The following is a 22,092-nucleotide window of genomic DNA, read 5'->3' on the forward strand; positions in this document are numbered from 1 at the left end:
TTTTTCTACGTCCTTGTTAAATGTTTCTTGTATTTCCTCCATTCTACTTCCAAGATTTTGGATCATCTTTACTATCATTACTCTGAATTCTTTTTCTGGTAGACTGCCTATTTCCTCTTCATTTGTTTGGTCTGGTGGGTTTTTACCTTGCTCCCTCATCTGCTGCATATTTCTCTGTCTTCCCATTTTGCTTAACTTACTGTGTTTGGGGTCTCCTTTTCACAGGCTGCAGGTTAGTTCCCGTTGTTTTGGGTGTCTGCCCCCGGTGGCTAAGTTTGGGTCAGTGGGTTGTGTGGGCTTCCCGGTGGAGGGGACCGGTGCCTGTGCTCTGGTGGGTGGGGCTGGATCTTGTCTTTTTGGTGGGCAGGGCTGTGTCCAGTGGTGTGTTTTGGGGTATATGTGAACTTAGTATGATTTTAGGCACCCTCTCTGCTAATGGGTGCGGTTGTGTTCCTGTCTTGCTAGTTGTTTGGCATAGGGTGTCCAGCAGTGTAGCTTGCTGACTGTTGGGTGGAGCCGGGTCTTAGCATTGAGAGCTCTCTGGGAGAGCTCTCGCCGATTGATATTACATGGAACCGGGAGGTCTCTGGTGGTCGAATGTCCTGAACTCAGCTCTCCCACCTCAGAGGCTCAGGCCTGACAACAGGCCGGAACACCAAGACCCTCTCAGCCACATGACTCAGAAGAAAAGGGAGAAAAAAAGAAAGAAAACAGCATCATGTCTGTGGTATCTCTGCCAAGAATTCATGGCCTGAGTCTGGTCACGAGGAAACACCGGATGGACCCTATGAAATGTACTCTCGAATATGTGTGAGGACATAAGAGGCAAAGAGTAAAGAACTGTTCAGGATTAGAAAAGATTTTTAAAAAGGAGGGTTTCTGGAGAGAATCCTGAGCCAGAAATGGAAAAGAGACACTTCTGGGGCAGCTGGTGAGGTCTGACTGGAGTCCACGGACTGGATGGTGGCAGTGGCATCAGAGCCGACTCCGGGGCCGGAAGGTGTGCAAGGCAGTAATGGAGGAGCGGTGTCCTAGCTTTTTGGAGTTGCAGGCCAGAGTATCTAGGGGTGATGGTACGTGATTTCAGAAAAAGGTCTATGGTGGGGGGGAGCGGGAGGGGACGGAGGGAGAGCAAATGCAGTTAAAAGGTAACAACAGTTGGGGAATCTAGGTAAGGGGAGATAGGATTTCTTTGTGCTACTGTTGTAACTGTTCCATAACATTGAATCTTTTTAAAAATTAATTTTAAAAAAGGTGTCCAAAACTTTTGAAATTTCTCTTATAACTGTGATTCTCTTACCATCTTCTTTCTTCGTAAAAGACATTCTTGGGACTTTCCTGGTGGCGCAGTGGTTAAGAATCCACCTGCCAATGCAGGGGACATGGGTTCGAGCCCTGGTCTGGGAAGATCCCACACGCCACAGATCAACTAAGCCCGTGCACCACAACTACTGAGCCTGTGCTCTAGAGCCCACAAGCCACAACTACTGAGCCTGCGTGCCCTAACTACTGAAGCCCTCACGCCTAGAGCCTGCTCCTCCGCAATGAGAAGCCTGTTCACCGCAACGAAGGGTAGCCCCCACTCGCAGCAACTACAGAAAGCTTTCAAGCAACAACAAAGACCCAAAGCAGCCAAAAATTTTTTTTTAATTTTATTTAAAAAAATTTTTTAATTAAAACAATTTTTTTTAATTTTAATTTAAAAAATTAAAAAAAATTTTTAATTTAAAAAAAATTTTTCAAAAAAGGAATTGATATTCTTTACTCCATTCTTCCATTTTTCAGGCCCCAAATCTTAGAAGTCATTCTCTCAATAATCACACCCCACATCCAATTCTAAGCTAATCCTGTTGATTCTATTTTCAAAACAGAGAGAACCCCCCGACTTCTCCCCGCCTTACCACTACCATCCTAGTCAAAGTCAGCGTATCTCAAACGAGCTAATACAAACAGCCTCCTGACCGGACTCACCACTCACCCTTGCCCAATTATACAGCCTTTTCTCCAGACGGTTGCCAGTTCTCTGTTCTAAAACTCTCTGAAAGCTTCCCATGTCACCTAGAGACATTAAAAGCCATAGCTCTTATAGCGGCCTACAGTCTATATAATCTGCCACCCACTCAATTCCATCTCATGTCCCGTTCTAACTGTTATGGACTGAACTGTGTGTCCCCAAAATTCATGTTGAAGTCCTAACCCCCAGCACTTCAGAATATAATTGTATTTGGAGATAGGGTCTTTAAAGAGGTAATTTTGGTTAAATAAGGTCATGTGGGTGCCACAATCTAATAAGGACCAGTGTCCTTATAAGAAGAGGAGATTGGGACACAGACACACCACAGGAAGATACAGTAAGGACACAGAGAGAAGACAGCTACCTACAAGCCAAGGAGAGAGGGCTCAGAAGAAACAATCCTGCCGACTCCCTGATCTTGGACATATAGCTTCCAAAAATTTGAAAAACTGAACTTCTGTTTTAAGCTAACCACCCAGTCTGCGGTACTACGTTATGGCAGCTTGAGCAAAGTAATCAATAAGAGTCCCCACCCCTCCTGAGGTCACTGGGTTCCAAACACATCAGGCACACTCTGCCGCAGGGCCACAGCTGTTCCCTTCCACTAGAACTCTCTTCTCCCATATATCCAGGTCTCGCTCCCTTGCTCCCAACTCAAACGTCACCTCGTTGAGGTCTTCCCTGACCATCCTATATGTCATATAGCACCTCTATCCCACCACAGCCATCTTTTGCTACTCTCTTAGCCTGCTTCATTTTTCATAAAACACTTATACTTCTTAATTGACTGTTTCCATCCAACAAAGAAGGAAGAAATTTTTGTCTGTGGTGCTTACTGCTGAGTCCCTTGCACCAAGAATAATACCTGGTACATAGTAGGTCACCATATATTGGATGAATAAAAGAATAATGTTCCCCTAGCGTTTACCTCTTCAGAAGCAAAAGGACAGCATTTGCTGTGCTTGAATCTAAGCCAGTTGTGGGCTCATCCAGGAACAAGATGGATGGATCAGTAATAAGCTCCATTGCAATACTAGTCCTTTTTCTTTCTCCTCCAGACACACCACGGATAAACTGAGTTCCAACCTAAAACACAAATATTATTGTGATTAACAATAAAAATCACAGCCATTATCGTTTGTTGAGCTCCCAACATGTATGTGCCAACCCTACAAGAGGCACTTTATCTCATTATCCTCATTTATTCTGAACAGCAACTAAATGACTATGTGGGCAAAGAGGTAGGTTTCTCCTTAATTTGAAGAGTAAACTGAGGCTCAGGTCAGAGCTGGTAAGTGGCTAAGCCTGGTGTGAAACCCATGCTTTTAACAGTTCTGTATGTTTCTCATCAAGCCATATATTTCATTTTAAGACAGTTAAGCCAGAACACTAAAAGATACGGCCCTGACGGAGTGAAGCCACAGACCAAAAAGGGAGCAGAAGATAGGAGTAGAAAAGCTGCTGAAAGCATCTATAATTTGTCAGTCTTTCTTACAGCCTCCTGACGCCCCCTTCCCCGCCCAAAGTCCTCAGTGCAGCTGGGCAGCTAGGAAAGCTCACTTTCTATCACACCCCATTAGCACCTCTTAAATCACCATAAGGTTTACCAAATTGAGCCCTCCTGTACCCTAACTTGCTGCAGAATTCCTGACTCATTCTTTCAGACAAATTCAGAAGGTAGACTGTTCTACAGGGCAACTGGTTGGGTCTTTCAGCTAGTCAGTGTCACTGTGTGGTAGGGGACCAGAAAGGTTCTGGGGGAGAAAGGAGATAGGAAATAATAATTCTTATATTAAGAGTCTTCAAAGGGATAATAAATAAGTGCTACTCAGGCCCTTGATTGGATCCCCTAACAATTGAGCTGTAACAGACATTCTGGAGAGGACCTGGGGAAATGTGAATGAATATGCCTCCACAGAGCTGACAGTAACACACTGTTAATTCTGTTCGTTGATAATGGTATTGTGGTAATGTAGGTAAAGATCGTTTTTTTTAAGAGGCATAATCAGTATTCAAGAGCGAAATGTCATGATATTTACAACTTTCTTTAAAATACTTCAGAGAAAAGAAGCTGAAGTAATTATGGGAAAAGATTAACAACTGGGAAATCTAGGTAAATGTTATTAGTAATCGTGCCATTATATTAATTATTCTACAATCATATCATCACTATGTAACAGAGAAGAACAAACCTGACTCCATATTGAATCTACTCCTTTAGCTATAACCTTTGTGCTCTGTTGCCTGTGCTTAGTCATGCTGGCTCTGCACCTTTTAGGAAAGAATGTTGCCTAAAGCCTGAAATATACAGGATAGCCCATTGTCCAGGCTCTGACCTTTAAAGGTGTAACACTTTTCCATTTACAGAGAGATAAAAAGTTACGCACAGAGAATAACATTTGTCTTGTTGGAGGTTTATAGGAACGTTGTGACCAGATCCACACAGACAGCTGCCAGAACAAAGGATTCCGACAGGAAGAAGTCTGCAACAGCCAACCAACCAACCAACTCCCTCCCCTTTTAGTATAAAAGCAGCCTGAATTCTAACTCGGGGAAGATGGTTCTTTAGGACACCAGTCCACCACCCTCTTGGTCTGCTGGCTTTCCAAATAAAGTCACTATTCCTTGTCCCAGCAACTCATCTGTAAATTTACTGACCTGTCATGCAGCAAGCTGTTCAAGCTTGGACTCCGTAACAACTAAGTAATCAGACTATGCTCTCTACATTTGCTATGCTTAAAGTTTCATAAAAAGTAAAAAAATTTAAATGAAGTATTTCAATTAATTAGATAAATACATTCTAAGTCAACAACTCCCTTCAGCTTATTTTCTCTGGAAATCCACGCAAGGAACTTAGGGCAATAACTGCCTGTTGGTAGAGAACTTTTACCTGAGGGTAAAGAATGGTAAATACCTTATTGGAAAGAAAATCAAGTAATAAGCAGAGCTAACACAAAGGAAAACCCAATCACCTACAAAAAGAATTTAGTGGAAACTGGTGGCATCTCAGAGTTATTTTTCCAAACAAAATATAGCAAAATATACTTTACATTAAATAATGTCAGAAAGTATCATATGAAACAGCAGCCAGCAGTATACCCCCATTCTTTGTTAGCTCTACATAAAGGATATCATGGGGGGACTAAACTAGAGCCATCACAATCTAAAAAGCTCATCCTCACTGAAAGCCTCAGGTGTTTTCCCAGCAAATCTTTCATACCTGGTCATCAACTGTAAAGTTCACTCGTTCATTTCATTTCTTCTTCCTGATCCTGCATAACCCACAAAGGGAGTTACTTTTCTCTCTTGCCCACAACTTTTATCTCAAAAATCTAAAAGAGCCCAGCACATAACAGTCTGTAAGTAAATACTGGCAGAAGAAAGGGGGAGGGGCAGTGAGGGAGGGAGGGAGGAAGGGAAGCCAAAAGTGCCAAAAGAAAGGCTCTAGAAAAACAACTTGGAGGCTACACAAATTAGAAATAAACCCTAATTTGACTGGATATAATTTTGGAAACCAAACTGCAGCAAAGTGAAACATACAGAGCAGGAACCCTTGGATTTTCATCATGTACCAATTCCAGAAATATACCTCTCAGAGGCAATGGAACAAAGTCCCCTGGAGGAACAGAAGAAGGACAGCTAAAAGGGGAAAAGAAAACAGGAAGAAGGAAAGTTAGTGTGAAGACATGGAATGAGACGTGACAAACACTCAGGGTGGGAGAAGACCAAGGGCTGTAATCACATAGAAAGGGCCACGTGTCCTTTGCAAAGGACACTTCCACATACTGGACCACACTGCCACAGTTCATTTCCAGGAGTCAATCATTTCTGGTTTTTTTTTACCTGGTTAACTTCCATCTTCATATTAAGTAACTAGTCACTTTACTCATGGTTACAGAAAGCAGCCACTCTTTACTATACATATTATAGAAAACTTCTGAACAAGCTATACTATCCACACAGGTGAGTCCGATTTGCTGGCTATGACACATTCTCCACATTACCTTGGAATCTGCCACTTTATCCAGACCTAACTCTTGAATGACCATGTTAATCCGTTCATTTTTTTCATGATTTGTCATAGTTGTTGGAAGCCGGAGAGCTGCTGAGAACTGTAAGTTTTCTCTCACTGTCAGAGTTCCCATCACGACATCATCCTTAAAGCAAAACGGCATTTTAACAAGACATAGCAGGTCCTTTCTAATACCCTCACTCTTTGGTATATGTAACTTACCCACAAAAATAACATACCCAAGGAAAGTTCTAGCTAATAATGAATTATACAAATCATAATGAATTATACTTGCAATTATGCAAATTACAACTCCATATAACAGCTGCAAAGCCTGATGAAATAATTTTCATTCCCTACCTGTACGCCCAAAGAGAACACAGGTAATTGTGATTACTACTAGCAAACATTTCTACACTGCTTTATACAGCGATTTGCCAAAATATTGTTCTAAGCTAGGTGAAGGAGAGAGGTGAAGGTAAAGGAAAAAAGTAAAACAGTAATGTTTTTTAGAAATGATATGATAACAAGAATTGATATCTTTGCCCTTACAAGGATCATATTCCAGATTCTCCCTGCCTTTTCATTTAATACTATTCTGAATTTTATGGGAGATCATGAAAAGCTGGTGTGAAGAGAAGTTGTTTCTATGAGTATGTCCCGTAGTCAATTGGAAGCACACTCAACTATTAGCCAAGGCACTTGCTAATATAGAAACAGAAGAAATCTAAAATGCAAATCCACAAATACTTACTTGCACCACGTAACCTGAGTTACATTTAAAATTGGCAGGTCGAGGTTGTCCGTTGATCAAAACATCTCCAGATAATCCATGTGGATCTTTCCTTGCAGCTAAGACATCTAACAACCTATAAAAAGACATATGTTATTGTTATTTTTTTCCTCCAACTCAGGCTTTACCTCTCAGCTAATCTGAATCCAAATTCTGCTCAAGTTAAAAAATTAACTGACCAAGAAGTTATATGGTTCAACTAAACATACAGATATATGTTGAATCTCACCTTCCTTTTTTTTTTTACTATATGCTACAGTAAAGCCCAAAACCATGAAAGCAAAGCACTGCTGGCTGATCCAGCACAGGCTACCCAAACTGCCCTCCAGGCTGTCTGACCTTGGGCGTTCCAAGGCAGGTAATGTACTCCTTTGTCTAAGACACAAGCCTTCACTTAACGCCTTTGGCTCCATCTCCCCACTTTCAATTTTATCCCCTTCCTTTTCCTCTCCATAGCTCAACTCACAGCTGACAGCTATATGCCAATCACCTTACCATGTCCTATTAGTAAAGCTGACCTAGTAAGACCTTCCTGGTCCTCAGGACAGAACCACAAACTACCACAACTCCACATTATCCACAGCAACTAGAACCAGACTAGACATGCAGAAAATGCTCAACAAATACCTGCTCACACAAAAGTGATCTTTAAAAGCACACGAAAACTGGAGGTGGGGAATAGGTGAAGGAGGTTTAAGAGGTACAAACCTCCAGTTATAAAATAAATAAGCCATGGGGATGTAACATACAGCATAAGGAACAGGGTCAATGATATTGTAATAACTTTATATGGGGACAGATGGCTAGACTTATCATGGTGGTCATTCATAACGAATGCAAATGTCAAATCACTATGTAGTACACCTGAAACTGACATAGTATTTTTGGCAACCATAATGCAATTTATTAAAAAACCACACATTAAAACTACAAAGAAAAAGCTTACTTATACTGTTATACTCACGAAGATTTGCCTCCACCTGTGGGTCCCAGAATGGCATTGAGGCCAGGTTTCATGATCCCACTGTAAATACAGAAATATATCAAGTTATTGGACCACTTTACAACCAGTTCTATTAATTTAGGGTTTGCATTTAATACACTCAATGAAGGCTGATAAAATTATAGACAGGGGGAAAAAAACCCACAAATCAACTCTTAAAGGAAAAAGAAACCGAATTGTCGATTAACAAAAATCTAGCACACAAAGAATGTTAACTACAAGTCAGGACTTATAAGAAAAATGACTTGGGTCCCTCTAAATTCCCTTGCCTTATTCTCCACACTGGTTCCCTGATGTAACAAACTCTGGTGAAGCATCTCTGCTACACTTACTCCTCTTTCACAGTGTAAAGTGCATTAACAAGTTCTGAGTGATGCCTGATGATTACTATCTTCACATCACCTGACTTGCTACCTCATTCTACACAATTAGTAAGTCAATGGACTTCTAGAATCACCAGTAGAAGTGTTCTCACTGCACAAATCTAGTCAGACAAAGAAACAATATATCTGAAACAGAAATTCAATGGCTGGAATAAAGCACCTCAGGGGGTTAAAAAGAAAATATCACCAATTCTTACCCCTCACAAAATTCTTAATCAAATTAGGAAAGTAAAACATACACTCTCAAGATATATCGTCTTCTTCCTTGTAATGGACTGGAAAATTCTCCATTTAGAAGTGGTAGATGCCACTTTCTAAAGGAGACAAACTTTAAGGATATATAGACATGGTGTACACACAGCATGTTCCAAACAGACTAAGTAGATGTTTGAGGGTGGTGAAAATTCAGATAGAAAGCAGGAGGGTAGAAAAAATTAAGGCAGTATTGACTGTGTTGAGTCTCAAGAAGAAAGCAAATACTTATCCTAACGGCAGCCAGTAGAATGACTAAGGAGGATGGAGTGGAGAAAGGAAAATTAAGTGCAAGGCCTCCGCAGTTATGCAGGCATGATGAAATAGAGGCCTGAAAAGCCCTTTCAAAACCCTGGTGACTAAGTCCAATCTCTCTTTGGAACTGGTAGGTAAGTCAAAATTTATTCCACAGAGAAAATGGTACCTATTCCAAGTGGATGGTCCAAAGCCAAAGGCTATTCCATTCCCAGATCATGATTTTCACAGAAGCCAATTCTATGATTACACAATTGTTGTAGGTGATAAACTTTACAAGGTACCCCGGTGCTTCCATCCAGGAGGACCTCAGCACTTACTGACTACTGTGCTTGCATCGTCACAACTGTGAAATGGCTGGTGCTAGGGTGACACGTACCTTTCACTTTGCTCATTAGCTGAAACACTGAACAAAAATAAATGAATTAGGTAAACCAGGAACAAGGTGTAAAACAGAAAAATCTCTTATTCTTTCAGTGACTTTCCCCACAGATGTAAAAAGACATGCTAATGGCTGGGTGAACTTTCAAGATGCATCTATCAATAGCTCTTGATGTACCTTCTTTATCAATAGCTATCTAGTAACAGCTTCTAAAATCACGAGATACAAGCTTGTTAGTCACTAAAACTCTGTTGCCAGAAAACCTTTCCAGGTTTTAGAAGTATCTCCTCAAATCAAGACCAAGCAATCCGAAATAACTAATCCCAAACTGAATGTAAACGTTCTAAGACAAAGAATTTTACAGGTCCCCGAGTTGGGCTTACTTTGGCACTAAGCCCTAGCATTACAGAAAACAACAGCAGTGTAGAATTACAACTGCAACAGTTCCAGTTTGGAGCAGTGGCTAATTCTCCCTTCATTCATTAAACAGTTATCCAATGTCTACTATGTATAACAAGATGACTCTTCTAGGACATGGGACTGAGCTGAGAATAAAACAAAGCCCTAGCCCTTGTGGAATTTACATTAAAGTCCAGGGATCGGCAAACTACAGCTGGTCACCTGTCTTCTGTTTTCATAAACAAAGCGTTACTGGGACAGAGCTATCCTCCTTCATTTGCGTATTGTCTATGGCTGCTTTCACGCTACAACGACAGGGATGGGTAGCTTCAACACAGATGGATGGCCCGTAAAGCTGAAGATATTTACCATCAGGCCCTTTACAGAAAAAGCAGTCGATGGTCTACAATTCCCTGGCTTCCCCACCCTACCCCCTGCCCTACTATCATCCCTCAAAACCGATTTCCCACCCTTATATACTGCTTTACAGCATTTACAAGCAGCGAAGTCCCCCTCACTAGACTGTAAAACCCTGCCAACAAGAATTATGTCATCTTGTGTGAAGCCTCAGCCCGAAAGTATGTAGCACAGTGGCCTACAAGGGAAGACCACTGAATACTGGATACACGAAGTGAAACCCAGCTAAAGGAGTCACATCACATGTATTACTTTTTTAGTGGATAATGGTTAATCCTTTGGTCTCGGTTTATAAAAGAGCAGTCAATGCCATTCCCAATGCTTGGAGCATGGCCTGTCCCTACCCCACCCTACTGTGCCCTACACACACACACACACACACACACACACACACTCTCACACACTCACACACACTCGTGCACACACTCACACACACTCGTGCACGCACGCACACACACACACTCGTGCACACACACAATCTTCACCTTCTCTCTCCCCACACCCCTGAACCTCTGATTTAGGGTTAGGGACGTCCCCTGTGTCTCCTAACCCTTCTATCACAGTACAATGACACAGTGAGGTCCTCTAGCTGTCTGAATCCCCCATTAGACTAGAAGGTTTCTCAGGACAGAGGACACATCTGTGTCACTAGCATCTTGCACAAGGTCAAGCACCCCATAGACACTGGACATTTGTTGAATAAGTGAGTCATTTCCATAAATGACAATTACTTATAGGAAAACCAAAAGAACTGTTTTCAATAAAAACAAATGTTAAGAAGTAGGAAAAGTGTATGGAAAATAGGTACAGTCTGACTAGAAAGAAAACTTAGTTACATTCCCTACTTGTTACTTTATGTTCAAATACGCCAATCATTGCTATTAGACTTCCGCTTCCCTTCTTAGTGCGAAGGAGGTGAAAGTGGGTAGAGGTGCAGCAATGCCAGTACCCAAGAACACAGGCTGCAAAGGGAGGGAGGAGGAGGAGAGGAAACAGGTGGAAGGGCGGGGGACTGCTTATACTGAGGAATAAGAAGACTGATTGAGCAAACCAAGGAGTATATTAAAGACAGCGAGAACCAGGTTTTTCACTTTTTGAGAAGATGTTTTACAAACATGGAAATGTGGAAAGAACCTTGGAGTGTTAGATATAAACTGGAGGATGTGTTAATGAGAAGTCATGGGTTTTAATCTACATACACAGATACAGAAAGTTTTAGATATATGTATAAGCACCCGTGCACGTATACTGAAACATACATATAGTCCCTCGGTCTGTCCACCGAGAAAGCCTAGAAGCTGTAAGATCCTAACAGCAATAAACAGTCCAGACACCCAGATCTTGGTTTGTAAATACCACCCTCCACAAAAAGGAACATCAGCTGGTTCCAGGTCTGACGCAGGGTGAGTACACAGTGAGTCTGAAAATTCTTGCTGTGCCAACAAAATATTCAAAGAATGAGAGTATATGTCAAAAGAATGAGTTAAAACACAAAACAAAATACAGAACCTACCTTGAAAGTCTCCAACTGACCAAATCAGGAACAATAGAAGGATCAAGATGAATAATGACAGGACTTCCCTGGTGGCGCAGTGGTTAAGAATCCGCCTGCCAATGCAGGGGACACGGGTTCGAGCCCTGGTCTGGGAAGATCCCACATGCCACGGAGCAACTCAGCCCGTGTGCCACAACTACTGAGCCTGCACTCTAGAGCCCGCGAGCTACAACTACTGAGCCCGTGTGCCTAGAGCCCGTGCTCTGCAACAAGAGAAGCCACCGCAGTGAGAAGCCCGCACACCACAATAAAGAGTAGCCCCCACGCAGCAATGAAGACCCAACACAGCCAAAAATAAATAAATTAATTAATTAAAAAAAAAAAAAAGAAGAAGACAAATGAGAGCACCCTTTTCCCCATCCCAGAAACTCTACTTAGTTGAAGCCAGCAGATGGGGGAAAAGATAAGAAACACACTGCCTAAATAAGAAATGTGAGTAAGCAAGAAAAACTACCCCTGGTACCCTTTTAACTGTAAACTTTGAAAGGATTACAAGATTTGACTGAGTTTTTATGAACCTAGGAATGCACGTAAGGATGAACTCATCTGTTGCTGAAACGCACACCACTGAACCACAAAAACATTACGAAGCCTTCAGCAGATGACACTCTTACTGTATCAAGTTACTAATTTACTAGCTTTAAAACATAAGCAAGGTAAACGTACCCTCGAGCAGCATATATTTTAAGTTTATTCAACCTGCACATACTCAAATCGTTTGTTATCTTCCACTTGTCAGCATAAAATCTGAAGTGACCAGCATTTTTCTTGATTAGTATGCTCCACAAAAAAAACTTGTCAGCTTTTCAGAAAGGTCAGTTGACTCTAGTCTAGGCATGTAGCAAAAGATATAAGCTTTTCATCTACCACTCCTCTCCTTATTCTCATACTCAGGGTTTCTTTACACAAGAAAGCATCAAGGAAGCAGGCATGACAGTCTGTGTTACTGCATGGAGAAAATACTATCTAATTCTACACAGCACTTGGCTTCCAGCAACCCAATCTCAGATCCCCACTGTTTCTTCCCCACCCACATCCAAAAATTTTCTCCCCTATTTGTCATTTCCCAGCCCTCTGGAAGCAGCTGGCTGCCAGTAACAGAAAAGACCACAGTCCCATATAATGCATCCAGAAGATATGAGAAATATCTGATTCCATATAGTTTTGTAGCCATACCTGGCCAAAGGGCTCTTATAAAACCACTCCTCCAGGCTTGGAAAGCCGAAAAAGTTGCTTCCTTTGTCTAGGAATAATTATTTCCCCTATTAAACAAAAAAATTAACAGAACACATAGGCCACGCTACCTAAGCAAACCTAGATTCACTCCCTACTCCACACAGAGGTAGAATCCAGCTCAATTCTCTGGAAATCAGAAAAACATTAAAACCCTAAAGGCTATAATATATGAAAGAGAGATACCTGGGACCCAGTAGATTCTACCTGAATGCTCATTTCTCTCCCCACTCCACTGCTCACTCCACCACCATGTGATGAATTAGTTGCTGGATGAGGAGAATAAAAATCATAGTTTTATGTTGACTTGGATTCTAAAATATAAATAAGTGTCTTAATTTGGATCCTAAATTCTCTTATCACTTTGGACTTCAACAGCATAACTTAAGCTAAGTTATAGTTGTCTTATATTTACATATACCTAACATGTGATCCAACTGTTTCACTGCTAGTTTAGCCAAATGAAACGAAAGCATGTGTCCGTATATCTGTATAGACTTGTACACCTTTATCTGCAATAAGCAAAACCTGCAAAGTTCAATGCATGTCAATGAACCTATTTAAATAAAAGTTCATGCACATACTTGACATTCTTTAGTATTTCTTTCTCAACTGTTTTCCGACAAAGTAGAAAGCCACTCTTCACTTTTACTCGATAGCAGATGTTATGAAAACTTAACACAGCTCCTCCAGTAAATGTCTTCAGGTCATTGGAGGTTGTCTCCGGGATGCAATTGGTGTTTCTTTTTGACATTGGGACAGAAACTTGGTAACTATTGGAAGACATCTGGAGTGTTTCTGCCTTTCTGTAGAGGGAAAAGCAACAGTAAGCTGACAGTCCAGGTAAATGAGACCGTAAACAGTAGTTAAGAGTACACTTAAAACAATTCGGTTTTGGTACAAACTTCCAGTTATAAAATAAGTTAAGTCCTGAGGGTATAATCTGCAGCATGGTGACTCTAGCTAATAATACCGTACTGTATATTTGAAAGCTGCTAAGAGAACTTAAAAGTTCTCATCGTAAGAAGAAAAAATTTGTGACTTTGGTGTGTGATGGATATTAAGTAGACGTACTGTGGTGATCATTTCACAGTATATACAAATTTTAAGTCATTATGTTATATGCCTGAAACTAATACAATGTTATGTGTCAATTATATCTCAATTTAAATTTTAAATAGACACCAAAAAAAATTTAATGTAAAATGCCTCATTGGTCATTTTTATATTGATTACATGTTTAAGTAAAAATATTTTGCATATATTGGATTCAATGAAATATATTTTAAAAAATTTTAAACAAATCCATTGTAAACCTCAATGCAATAAATAGCTCCATTTCCAATAAATAGGCCACATCACAGCAATAAGAACAACCTTGAAACCTATATTAGGGAGGCAGACACAACTCTGAATACATACACTCCAATTAGGTGTCAGTTAAACATCTAATAAGTAAACAGGCAGAGTATGAAAATTTCTCAAAACTCATGAAGCAGGAAAAAGATGAACGGGAGTTAGATCTGACTTGAAAAGTATATTACGATACGACTCAAGATCAGGGACAGACCACATGATCACCATCACCCCGTTTTTGTTTGAGTCTATGACACAGTTATTACAAAAAGGGGGTTGGCCAGGCAGTCAGGGATAAGAGAGATTAATTTGAGTTTAAAGCTCCAGACTTGGGCAAGATGGGAATAAAGATGCAGACCTACTAGAGAATGGACTTGAGGACATGGGGAGGGGGAAGGGTAAGCTGGGACGAAGTGAGAGAGTGGCACGGCCATATATACACTACCAAATGTAAAATAGATAGCTAGTGGGAAGCAGCCGCATAGCACAGGGAGATCAGCTCGGTGCTTTGTGACCACCTAGAGGGGTGGGATAGGGAGGGTGGGAGGGAGATGCAAGAAGGAGGGGATATGGGGATATATGTATATGTTTAGCTGATTCACTTTGTTATACAGCAGAAACTAACACACCATTGTAAAGCAATTATACTCCAATAAAGAGGTTTAAAATAAATAAATAAAGCTCCAGACTTCAGGCGGGGTCGCGGGCCCTCGCGGCGCGATGCTGGGCGCCCGGCGTCCGGGAGGCCTCGGGGCCGGTGGGTCAGCACCAGCTGGTGCCCGGTGGGCGCCGCCGCCTGGACCTGTTGGGCGAGCGCCGGAAACAGTGGGCCCTGTCAGGCCGGAACGCTTCACCTCTTGCTATTTCCCGCAATCGACACGTGAAGCATCTGTTGATGCAAAGCTGTCTACGCAGTGGGTCTGGCCCTGGTAATCCGCCTCATTCGTGAGTCCCGCCTGTGTCAGGCCCCGCGTTGGGCAGCCGGTGAAAATGGGGAAGAGCGGGGCTCCTAGTCCTCGGAGCTGCCCTTCGCGGAGGCAAGACTTTCCAGCGCCAGCTGCAGTCCGCGAGCGTGGAGAACGTGTGCGCTTTAGGGATGCCTGCAGCTAGTTCAGGCTGCGGCTTTGCCACTGGTCGCGAGGGACCACAGACGCGTTCGCTGAACCTCTGAGAGCGTCACCTTATCCGTAAAAAAGGAGACTGACAGTTTGTGCTCTAGGCCGGTGTGATTGACATGAGAGAACCCATGTAAAGTACATGGTACACTTCTGGCATGCCGTGGATGTGTACTAAGTGTTTGTGGTTTTTGTCTGCCTTCCTGGGCGTCATAACAAGTGTGATCGAACGGGTACAAGAAGATGGTCTTGGGCTTCCCTGGTGGCGCCGTGGTTGAGAATCCGCCTGCCGATGCAGGGCACACGGGTTCGAGCCCTGGTCTGGGAAGATCCCACATGCCGCGGAGCAACTGGGCCCGTGAGCCACAACTACTGAGCCTGCGCGTCTGGAGCCTGTGCTCCGCAACAAGAGAGGCCGCGATAGTGAGAGGCCCGCGCACCGCGATGAAGAGTGGCCCCCGCTCGCCGCAACTAGAGAAAGCCCTCGCGCAGAAACGAAGACCCAACACAGCCAGAAATAAATAAATTAATTAATTAATTAAAAAAAAAAAAAGAAGATGGTCCTTCCTTCCCATTAGATTAGTGATTTTTATCTCTACCAAGGTGTTGAAATGCTTTTGGAAGGTATAAAATCTGCTGCCAGTTTCAGCCTATGACTTGGTTTAGCCTGTTTACTGAATCTTCCTAAAATATATATGTGCTCAGAAATCAACTCACCGTCCCTATTTTATACTTTGTGGAGTGCCTGATGCTGTGCCCTGGACCTCACTCAGGGCCGGGCAGGGTCCTGAGAATCTACTAACCTCGTCCCTGTGTCCGTGCTGTGAGACACAGCACATATTGTCATCCCCTCATGCCTGATGAAGAAATTAGGCTGAGGAGGACAGAGAACTGGACCAGGGTCACACAGCTGATAGTGGTTACAGCTGACATCTGTTGAATGCTTTCTGTGTGCCAGGTACTGTTAAAATGGTTTTTTTTAAACGTGTATCATTTAATCCTTGCCACTCTGTGTGTTAGATTTTATGGTAGTGACAGAGCTGGATTTTGAACCCGTATCATTCTATTTTTGTTTTTTCTAAAATAATTACAAATTGAAGAAAAATTGCATTCTAAAACATTTTCAGTGTCATGTATGTGGAATGTCGCGGGGAATGTGAAACTGATACCTGTGGTGACAGGTGTCATGATGATATGAAACATCAACGAAAACCAAGATTTTGTTTATGAGGAAAGTATTTGTATTGAATACCCCCAGGTCATGTTTTTAGTTATCGGTGGGAACTGTTCTTTGGGTTTCAGGGCCTGTTTGGAGTTCCTGAGCTCAGCGCCACAGAAGGATTCCGTGTCGCCCAGGAGAAGGCCTTGAGGAAAACGGAGCAACTGGTGGGCCGCGTGTGCTCCGCGCCACCCGGGCCCCAGACCGTGCTCATCTTTGACGAGCTCTCGGACTCCTAGTGCAGGGTGGCCGACTTGGTAAGACACCGGTCATGGGCCACAGACCACCTCTCACTTTTGCAAGTTAAGCTCAGTGTGTTAGGTTCAGTACTGGATTGTAAAGTTAGGAATGTCTGAACTGTTTGAGAGCTCTTGGGTGTAATCTGTTACAGTGAAGCGTGCTGTTGAATGGGAAGAATGTATAGGAAAGGTCAGATTTAGTACTCATACTTTAATACGTATATTTAATAAAATAGATATGTAATATGTAATGAAAGAATGATTACTCACATGGCAAAGATTCTTCATGTGACAAAGGTTCTTCATTTATGAAAACACCTACCAAAATTCTAATAGGACATTTACCTGTACATTTACAATAAAATTAATCGCATAAAAAAATTTTTTAAAAAGCTCCAGACTTTACATCCCTGTTTGCTATGCTCCTTCCATCAACTAGGAAGATAAACTCCGAACTTCTTTGGAATGACAAAATCATTTCCTTAATGAGCAGACATATTTACATTCTAAGAAGGTTTAGAATTATGTACAAAAATGATGGAGAAAATCAAACCAGTGGTTAAGCAGTTAAAGAATTTAAAACAAAAAGTGAGTATTAAATTTATAAATGAAGTTTAAAATATTTCATTAAACAAATTTAAAAAGGCCCCTTTAAAGGATTTAGAGTAAGACCTTAAAGTGAACTTAACAGCTTGTGAAACAGGTTTGAAATGTGAAACTTCCATAAAACTAGTTTTAATTTTTAAAAATCAAAATAATCCATGAAGAACTTTCTCTCTGGCTATGGTAGAGTAGCTGGTCCAAACCAATCATTCTCCTAAGAACAACTGTAGAAGTAGACAAAATATAAGATGCAACTCTTTGAAGAGTGCTCTCTGATGAGAGCAAGCAAAGCAGCCAGGACTTGAGCAGCCAAATTCTTGGAAAGGAGGGAAAATGAAGGCACAGCCAGCATTCTGTGCCCTTTCCCCTCGAGGCAAATTGCACATACATGGGGCAAAACTCAGGAAAACCAGGCAGAAAGAAGCTGCTAGAGGCCCAAAAGCTGAACAAATATTTAAGTAACCTCTCACAGTGTTAGGGAGACAAAGTTTGGAGCTGTGAGTCTACCAGTTGAAAACCTGACGTTTTTGAGATCCCAGTAGGCCTATGATCTGGAAATATGGGCAACCCAGAAATAGACCAGCTTCTACTCAATCAAAGTGATCCACTCATACTTTGCTATAAGAAACTTAAATCACTCTGAAACTTCTTATCATCCAAATTTTCAATCAAATATTACCAAGCATGCCAGAAAATAAGACCTAATGTTCCAAAACAAGAAAATAGAAATAGACCCACAGATATTGCAGATTGGAGTCATCAGACATCCGCGTTAAAATAACTGAGTGATATGTCTAAGAAAATAAATGAAAAGATAGACTACCACCAAAGAACCAGAATCTGTATTTTTTTTTTTAAAAATCAATAGATGAGTTTATTAGCAGTTTAGACACAGATTAGGAAAGAAGTACTGAACTGGTAGGCTGGTATGTAGAAAACATACAGATTGAAGAGTGTATGAAAATTCCATGTATCACCATGGAAAAGAAAACAAAAACAAAAACAAAAAATTCCAGACTGAAAAAGTAGGCTTTTTTACTACATAAAGGAGCTAAGAAGCATACGAGATGTGGAGAAAAAGGTCTGGCATACATGTAACTGGAGACCTGGAAGAGAGAGAAAAATGGAACAGCGTCAATATTTGAAGAAATACTGGCCAAGCCTTTTCCAAAACTGATGAAGGTATCAAGCCACAGATTGAAGAAGCTCTAGGAACACCAAAGCAGGATACATACAAGAAAACCACGCCTGAGAATATCATAGTAGAACTGCCCCCAAACCAAAATAATCTGTAATTGTTCCTGTACCCCCAAACTGCTCTACTGTTATCACACTTAAAACACTATTCAATTTTGGAAACTGCAGAAGTAGGAAACCACTTAGAGACTGGTCCCAGGAAATTAGAAGAGCTTAGTTTTAATCTGTGAACACAATGAATGGTAATAATTAGCTAAAATCCTACTCTCTTAAAGCAGTGAAAGAGAAGGCTCAAGGTGCAAGTAATATAGAGACCTTACATCTTGACTTTATGAACTTCTTAAGCCATCCCCCATGCCTTCAAAAGCCAAACTATGCCAGTCTGATACAAGCAATTGTTTCTCCGGCCTCCATCCCCATGTGATGTTCAGCCACCGAAGATACTTTCTAACCCTCTCCCAAGGCTCATTAAGAGAATCTAATAACATACCACTTGAATGTAAATAGGTCATTGGCTCAAGACAGACATTCATACAAAATTTTTGTGAGATTTTCTGCTAATAAAAGGCACCAACTGGAACTAAAGTACCCAAGAAGGATTATCCAGGCCCATCCATCTATCCATCCATCCAAGATAGAGGGCTAAAGCTTATAAATACAATCACAATTTTAGAAGTGTGTGCATACCGAGTTTGCCTTCACTGTGATGGGCTTAAGTTTGTGATTCGCACTGCTGGGAGGTGCTGGATTCCTCATTAGGATTCTAATAATCTTCCTCAGGAAGACAACAGGGTCTTAGTTATTCATGTGTCACAAATCAAGAGATTAGCAGGCATAACTAAGGTACACCATTCAGCTGAAGCACTTATACCAAAAAACAAACTTATTTCTAACACCAATATGGAACAATATATTACTCTAAGATGAAACAAAAAACTTACAGTAATGATTACAAAATTTTAAAAATACAGTGTCTCGGGGCTTCCCTGGCGGCACAGTGGTTAAGAATCCACCTGCCAATTCAGGGGACACAGTTCGAGCCCTGCTCCGGGAAGATCCCACATGCCGTGGAGCAACTAAGCCCGTGTGCCACAACTACTGAGCCCGCACGCCATAACTACTGAAGCCCGGGTGCCTAGAGCCCGTGCTCCGCAACAAGAGAAGCCAACGCAGTGAGAAGCCCGCGCACCGCAACGAAGAGTAGCCCCCGCTCGCCGCAACTAGAGAAAGCCTGTGCGCTGCAACGAAGACGCAACGCAGCCGAAAATAAAAAGAAAAAAAGAAAAGAAAATACAATGTCTCAGCACCGTATTAACCTCAAAGTACTCAATCTCCAGTTAATACAGCATCCTGGGTTTAGATGAGTCACGAAAAGTAACTGCCTCCAAGTAAACATTAATCTTTCCCTACGGATTAGCATGACCACATCTAGATTTCCCTGTAACAAAAGTCAGCTTCCTACCTTGTTGCTGCTTCCTGGCTTCCAGAGCACCTGCTAGATCACTTTCTGAGTCCTGGACCCGCTGCGAAGACTTTAACTCCTTAGATAAAAGGAGCAACCAAATGGTTTCACAACTCACACGTGAACCCAGGCTACCCTGTCAACTGGCCTGATTATCTTTTCACCAGCTGGAACAGTCCTTCCGCGCATGACCGAGAGGCTCCGAATAATGAGATTCTTTCTCCCTTTCCAGCTATCTCTTTTCTGGTGGTCTACCTATGTCATCCTTCCTCTCTTCTTGTTGCCTCCTAACTAGTGAGGCCACATTTTTACTTTTTTGAAAAGTCTGAACAACCTTCTTTCATAGACTCCAGTATATCTATTAAAAGAATGATAACCTGCATTACAAATACCACTTTTCTCTATTTCACTCTTTACCATACGCTTTATCTGACACTCTGCTATAAACAGAGTGCCTAAGACAATGGAAACTGCACACGGGTAATAAAGGTACAGAGGTCAGTTCTAAAGTTCTCAGCCAGACACCTGTCCGCAGCTGTAAATACGGCATCTGCTGGCGGAAGCCAGAGCAGCCTCAGGTCAAGAGTCCGGGCCTTCCTCTTACGCTTTTCTCCTACAGGTAATAATAGCAAGTGGAGAGTGACACTTTGCCTCACAGCCATGGGGACATGCTACGGAAGTATACACCTCCTTCAACTATTTACTGTAATGTCACAATCCTGACGAGGAGTTAAGCGTCTCAGATCACTGTCAGGTGAATGCTATAAAACTTATGAACAGTCAGAAATAGCAACAGGATAGTTTTGAACACTGTTAGAAAGGAACTCAAAATGTGAATCGTACCTTCCATAAATTATCCCTGGCATTTAAAGAGCCCTCTATCGATCAACGGGTTTTCACACTGTCTCTGATTTGGCAGTTCCACCCTGAAGCATCCGGTGTTGACACTATATTCAGGTCCACAGGCGGCTCAGGACCCTAGAGTTGGAGTCAGGTGGCTGAAGTCTTCAGGCCAAGGAAACAACCAGAGTCTGGCACTCAAGGCCTCTGCAGCATTGCAGCAGAGTGATCTGGGGAACACGGCACGAAGGATGAGGTCAGCCACACGGAGAGGAAGAGACCCCATCGTGGAAGGTCTGTAAGTCAGCGAGAAGCCGCTGAGGCCTTTTAAGCAGGAAGGACTCACGATCTTAATTGTGTTTTTAAAAAACCACTCTAGGGGCTTCCCTGGTGGCGCGGTGGTTAAGAATCCGCCTGCCAATGCAGGGGACACGGGTCCGGGAAGATCCCACATGCCGCGGAGCAACTAAGCCCGTGCACCACAGCTACTGAGCCCACGTGCCACAACTACTGAAGCCCGTGCGCCGCCAATAAGAGAAGCCACCGCAATGAGAAGCCCGTGCACCGCAACAAAGAGTAGCCCCCGCTCGCCGCAACTAGAGAAAGCCGGCGCGCAGCAACGAAGACCCAAGGCAGCCAAAAATTAATTAATTAATTAATTAATTAATTAAATCTATAAAACAGACAAAAAAGACCCCACCACTCTGGCCGCTGTGTGGCAAGTGTGGAAGCAAGGCCCGGTCAGCAGGCTCCTGCAGGAAACCAGGTGAGACAAGCTTGGACAAAGGGATGGGCCTGGGTGATGACAGAGGGGACCTCAGACGTTCCAGGGCTCTGTTCCCACGCGGTAAGGTTTAGCTGCCTGTGAGACATCCGAGGGAGAGACAGATCTTTGGTTAAAAACTGAGAAGCAAAAACAAGACTCTCGTGGATGACAAACCACAAAGCCCTCTTGGGGGTCTTCGGTAGTCAATAATGTATTGCTCTATGATTTTTGAAACATGCTACAGACCCACATTTGATTGACTGTGAACTGCCTTTCAAGAGGCATCACGGGATTTACGCTGTCATACACAACTGTAAGGTTGAGGATGTTGGCAGGTGCGGTAAGTGTCAAAATCCGTAAGAAGACCGCTGTGCTTGGCCCCCAGCCCCCCGGCCTTCTCTCCTGGAAGGATCGTGCCTCCCTGCTATCTCAGCCAGGCATGCTCCCCACCTCGGCACTGTGAATCAAGACACTGTCTTCTCACCCACCCAACTCTCCCATCTTTTATCCATCTATCCCTCCGGCCCACTTCCTCTACTTATCAGAGGACAGCTCCCCTAGGACTCCCACGGTTCCTACCTAAGTCAACCTTCCACT

General features: G+C 42.5%; 1 protein-coding gene across 16 annotated transcripts in view; it reads right to left on the reverse strand.

Moving 5' to 3' along the window:
• Positions 1-22,092, reverse strand: part of ABCG2 (ATP binding cassette subfamily G member 2 (JR blood group)) — a 164,490-nt gene that overhangs the window by 27,794 nt on the left and 114,604 nt on the right. For all 16 annotated transcript variants that reach the window (XR_014244544.1, XM_082391680.1, XM_082391679.1 and 13 more), the window contains 5 exons: positions 13,283-13,504; positions 7,784-7,843; positions 6,781-6,895; positions 6,019-6,171; positions 2,943-3,100 (listed from right to left, as the gene is read on the reverse strand). Coding sequence is in view for 15 of the 16 variants with exons in the window: in XM_082391680.1 (XP_082247806.1) it covers positions 2,943-3,100; positions 6,019-6,171; positions 6,781-6,895; positions 7,784-7,843; positions 13,283-13,504 (708 nt within the window). In the remaining variant the exon portion in view is untranslated. The remainder of the gene's footprint in view (positions 1-2,942; positions 3,101-6,018; positions 6,172-6,780; positions 6,896-7,783; positions 7,844-13,282; positions 13,505-22,092) is intronic.

Source organism: Balaenoptera borealis, assembly GCF_965194805.1.
Source record: "Balaenoptera borealis genome assembly, chromosome: 4".
NCBI classification, from domain to species: Eukaryota; Metazoa; Chordata; class Mammalia; order Artiodactyla; family Balaenopteridae; genus Balaenoptera; species Balaenoptera borealis.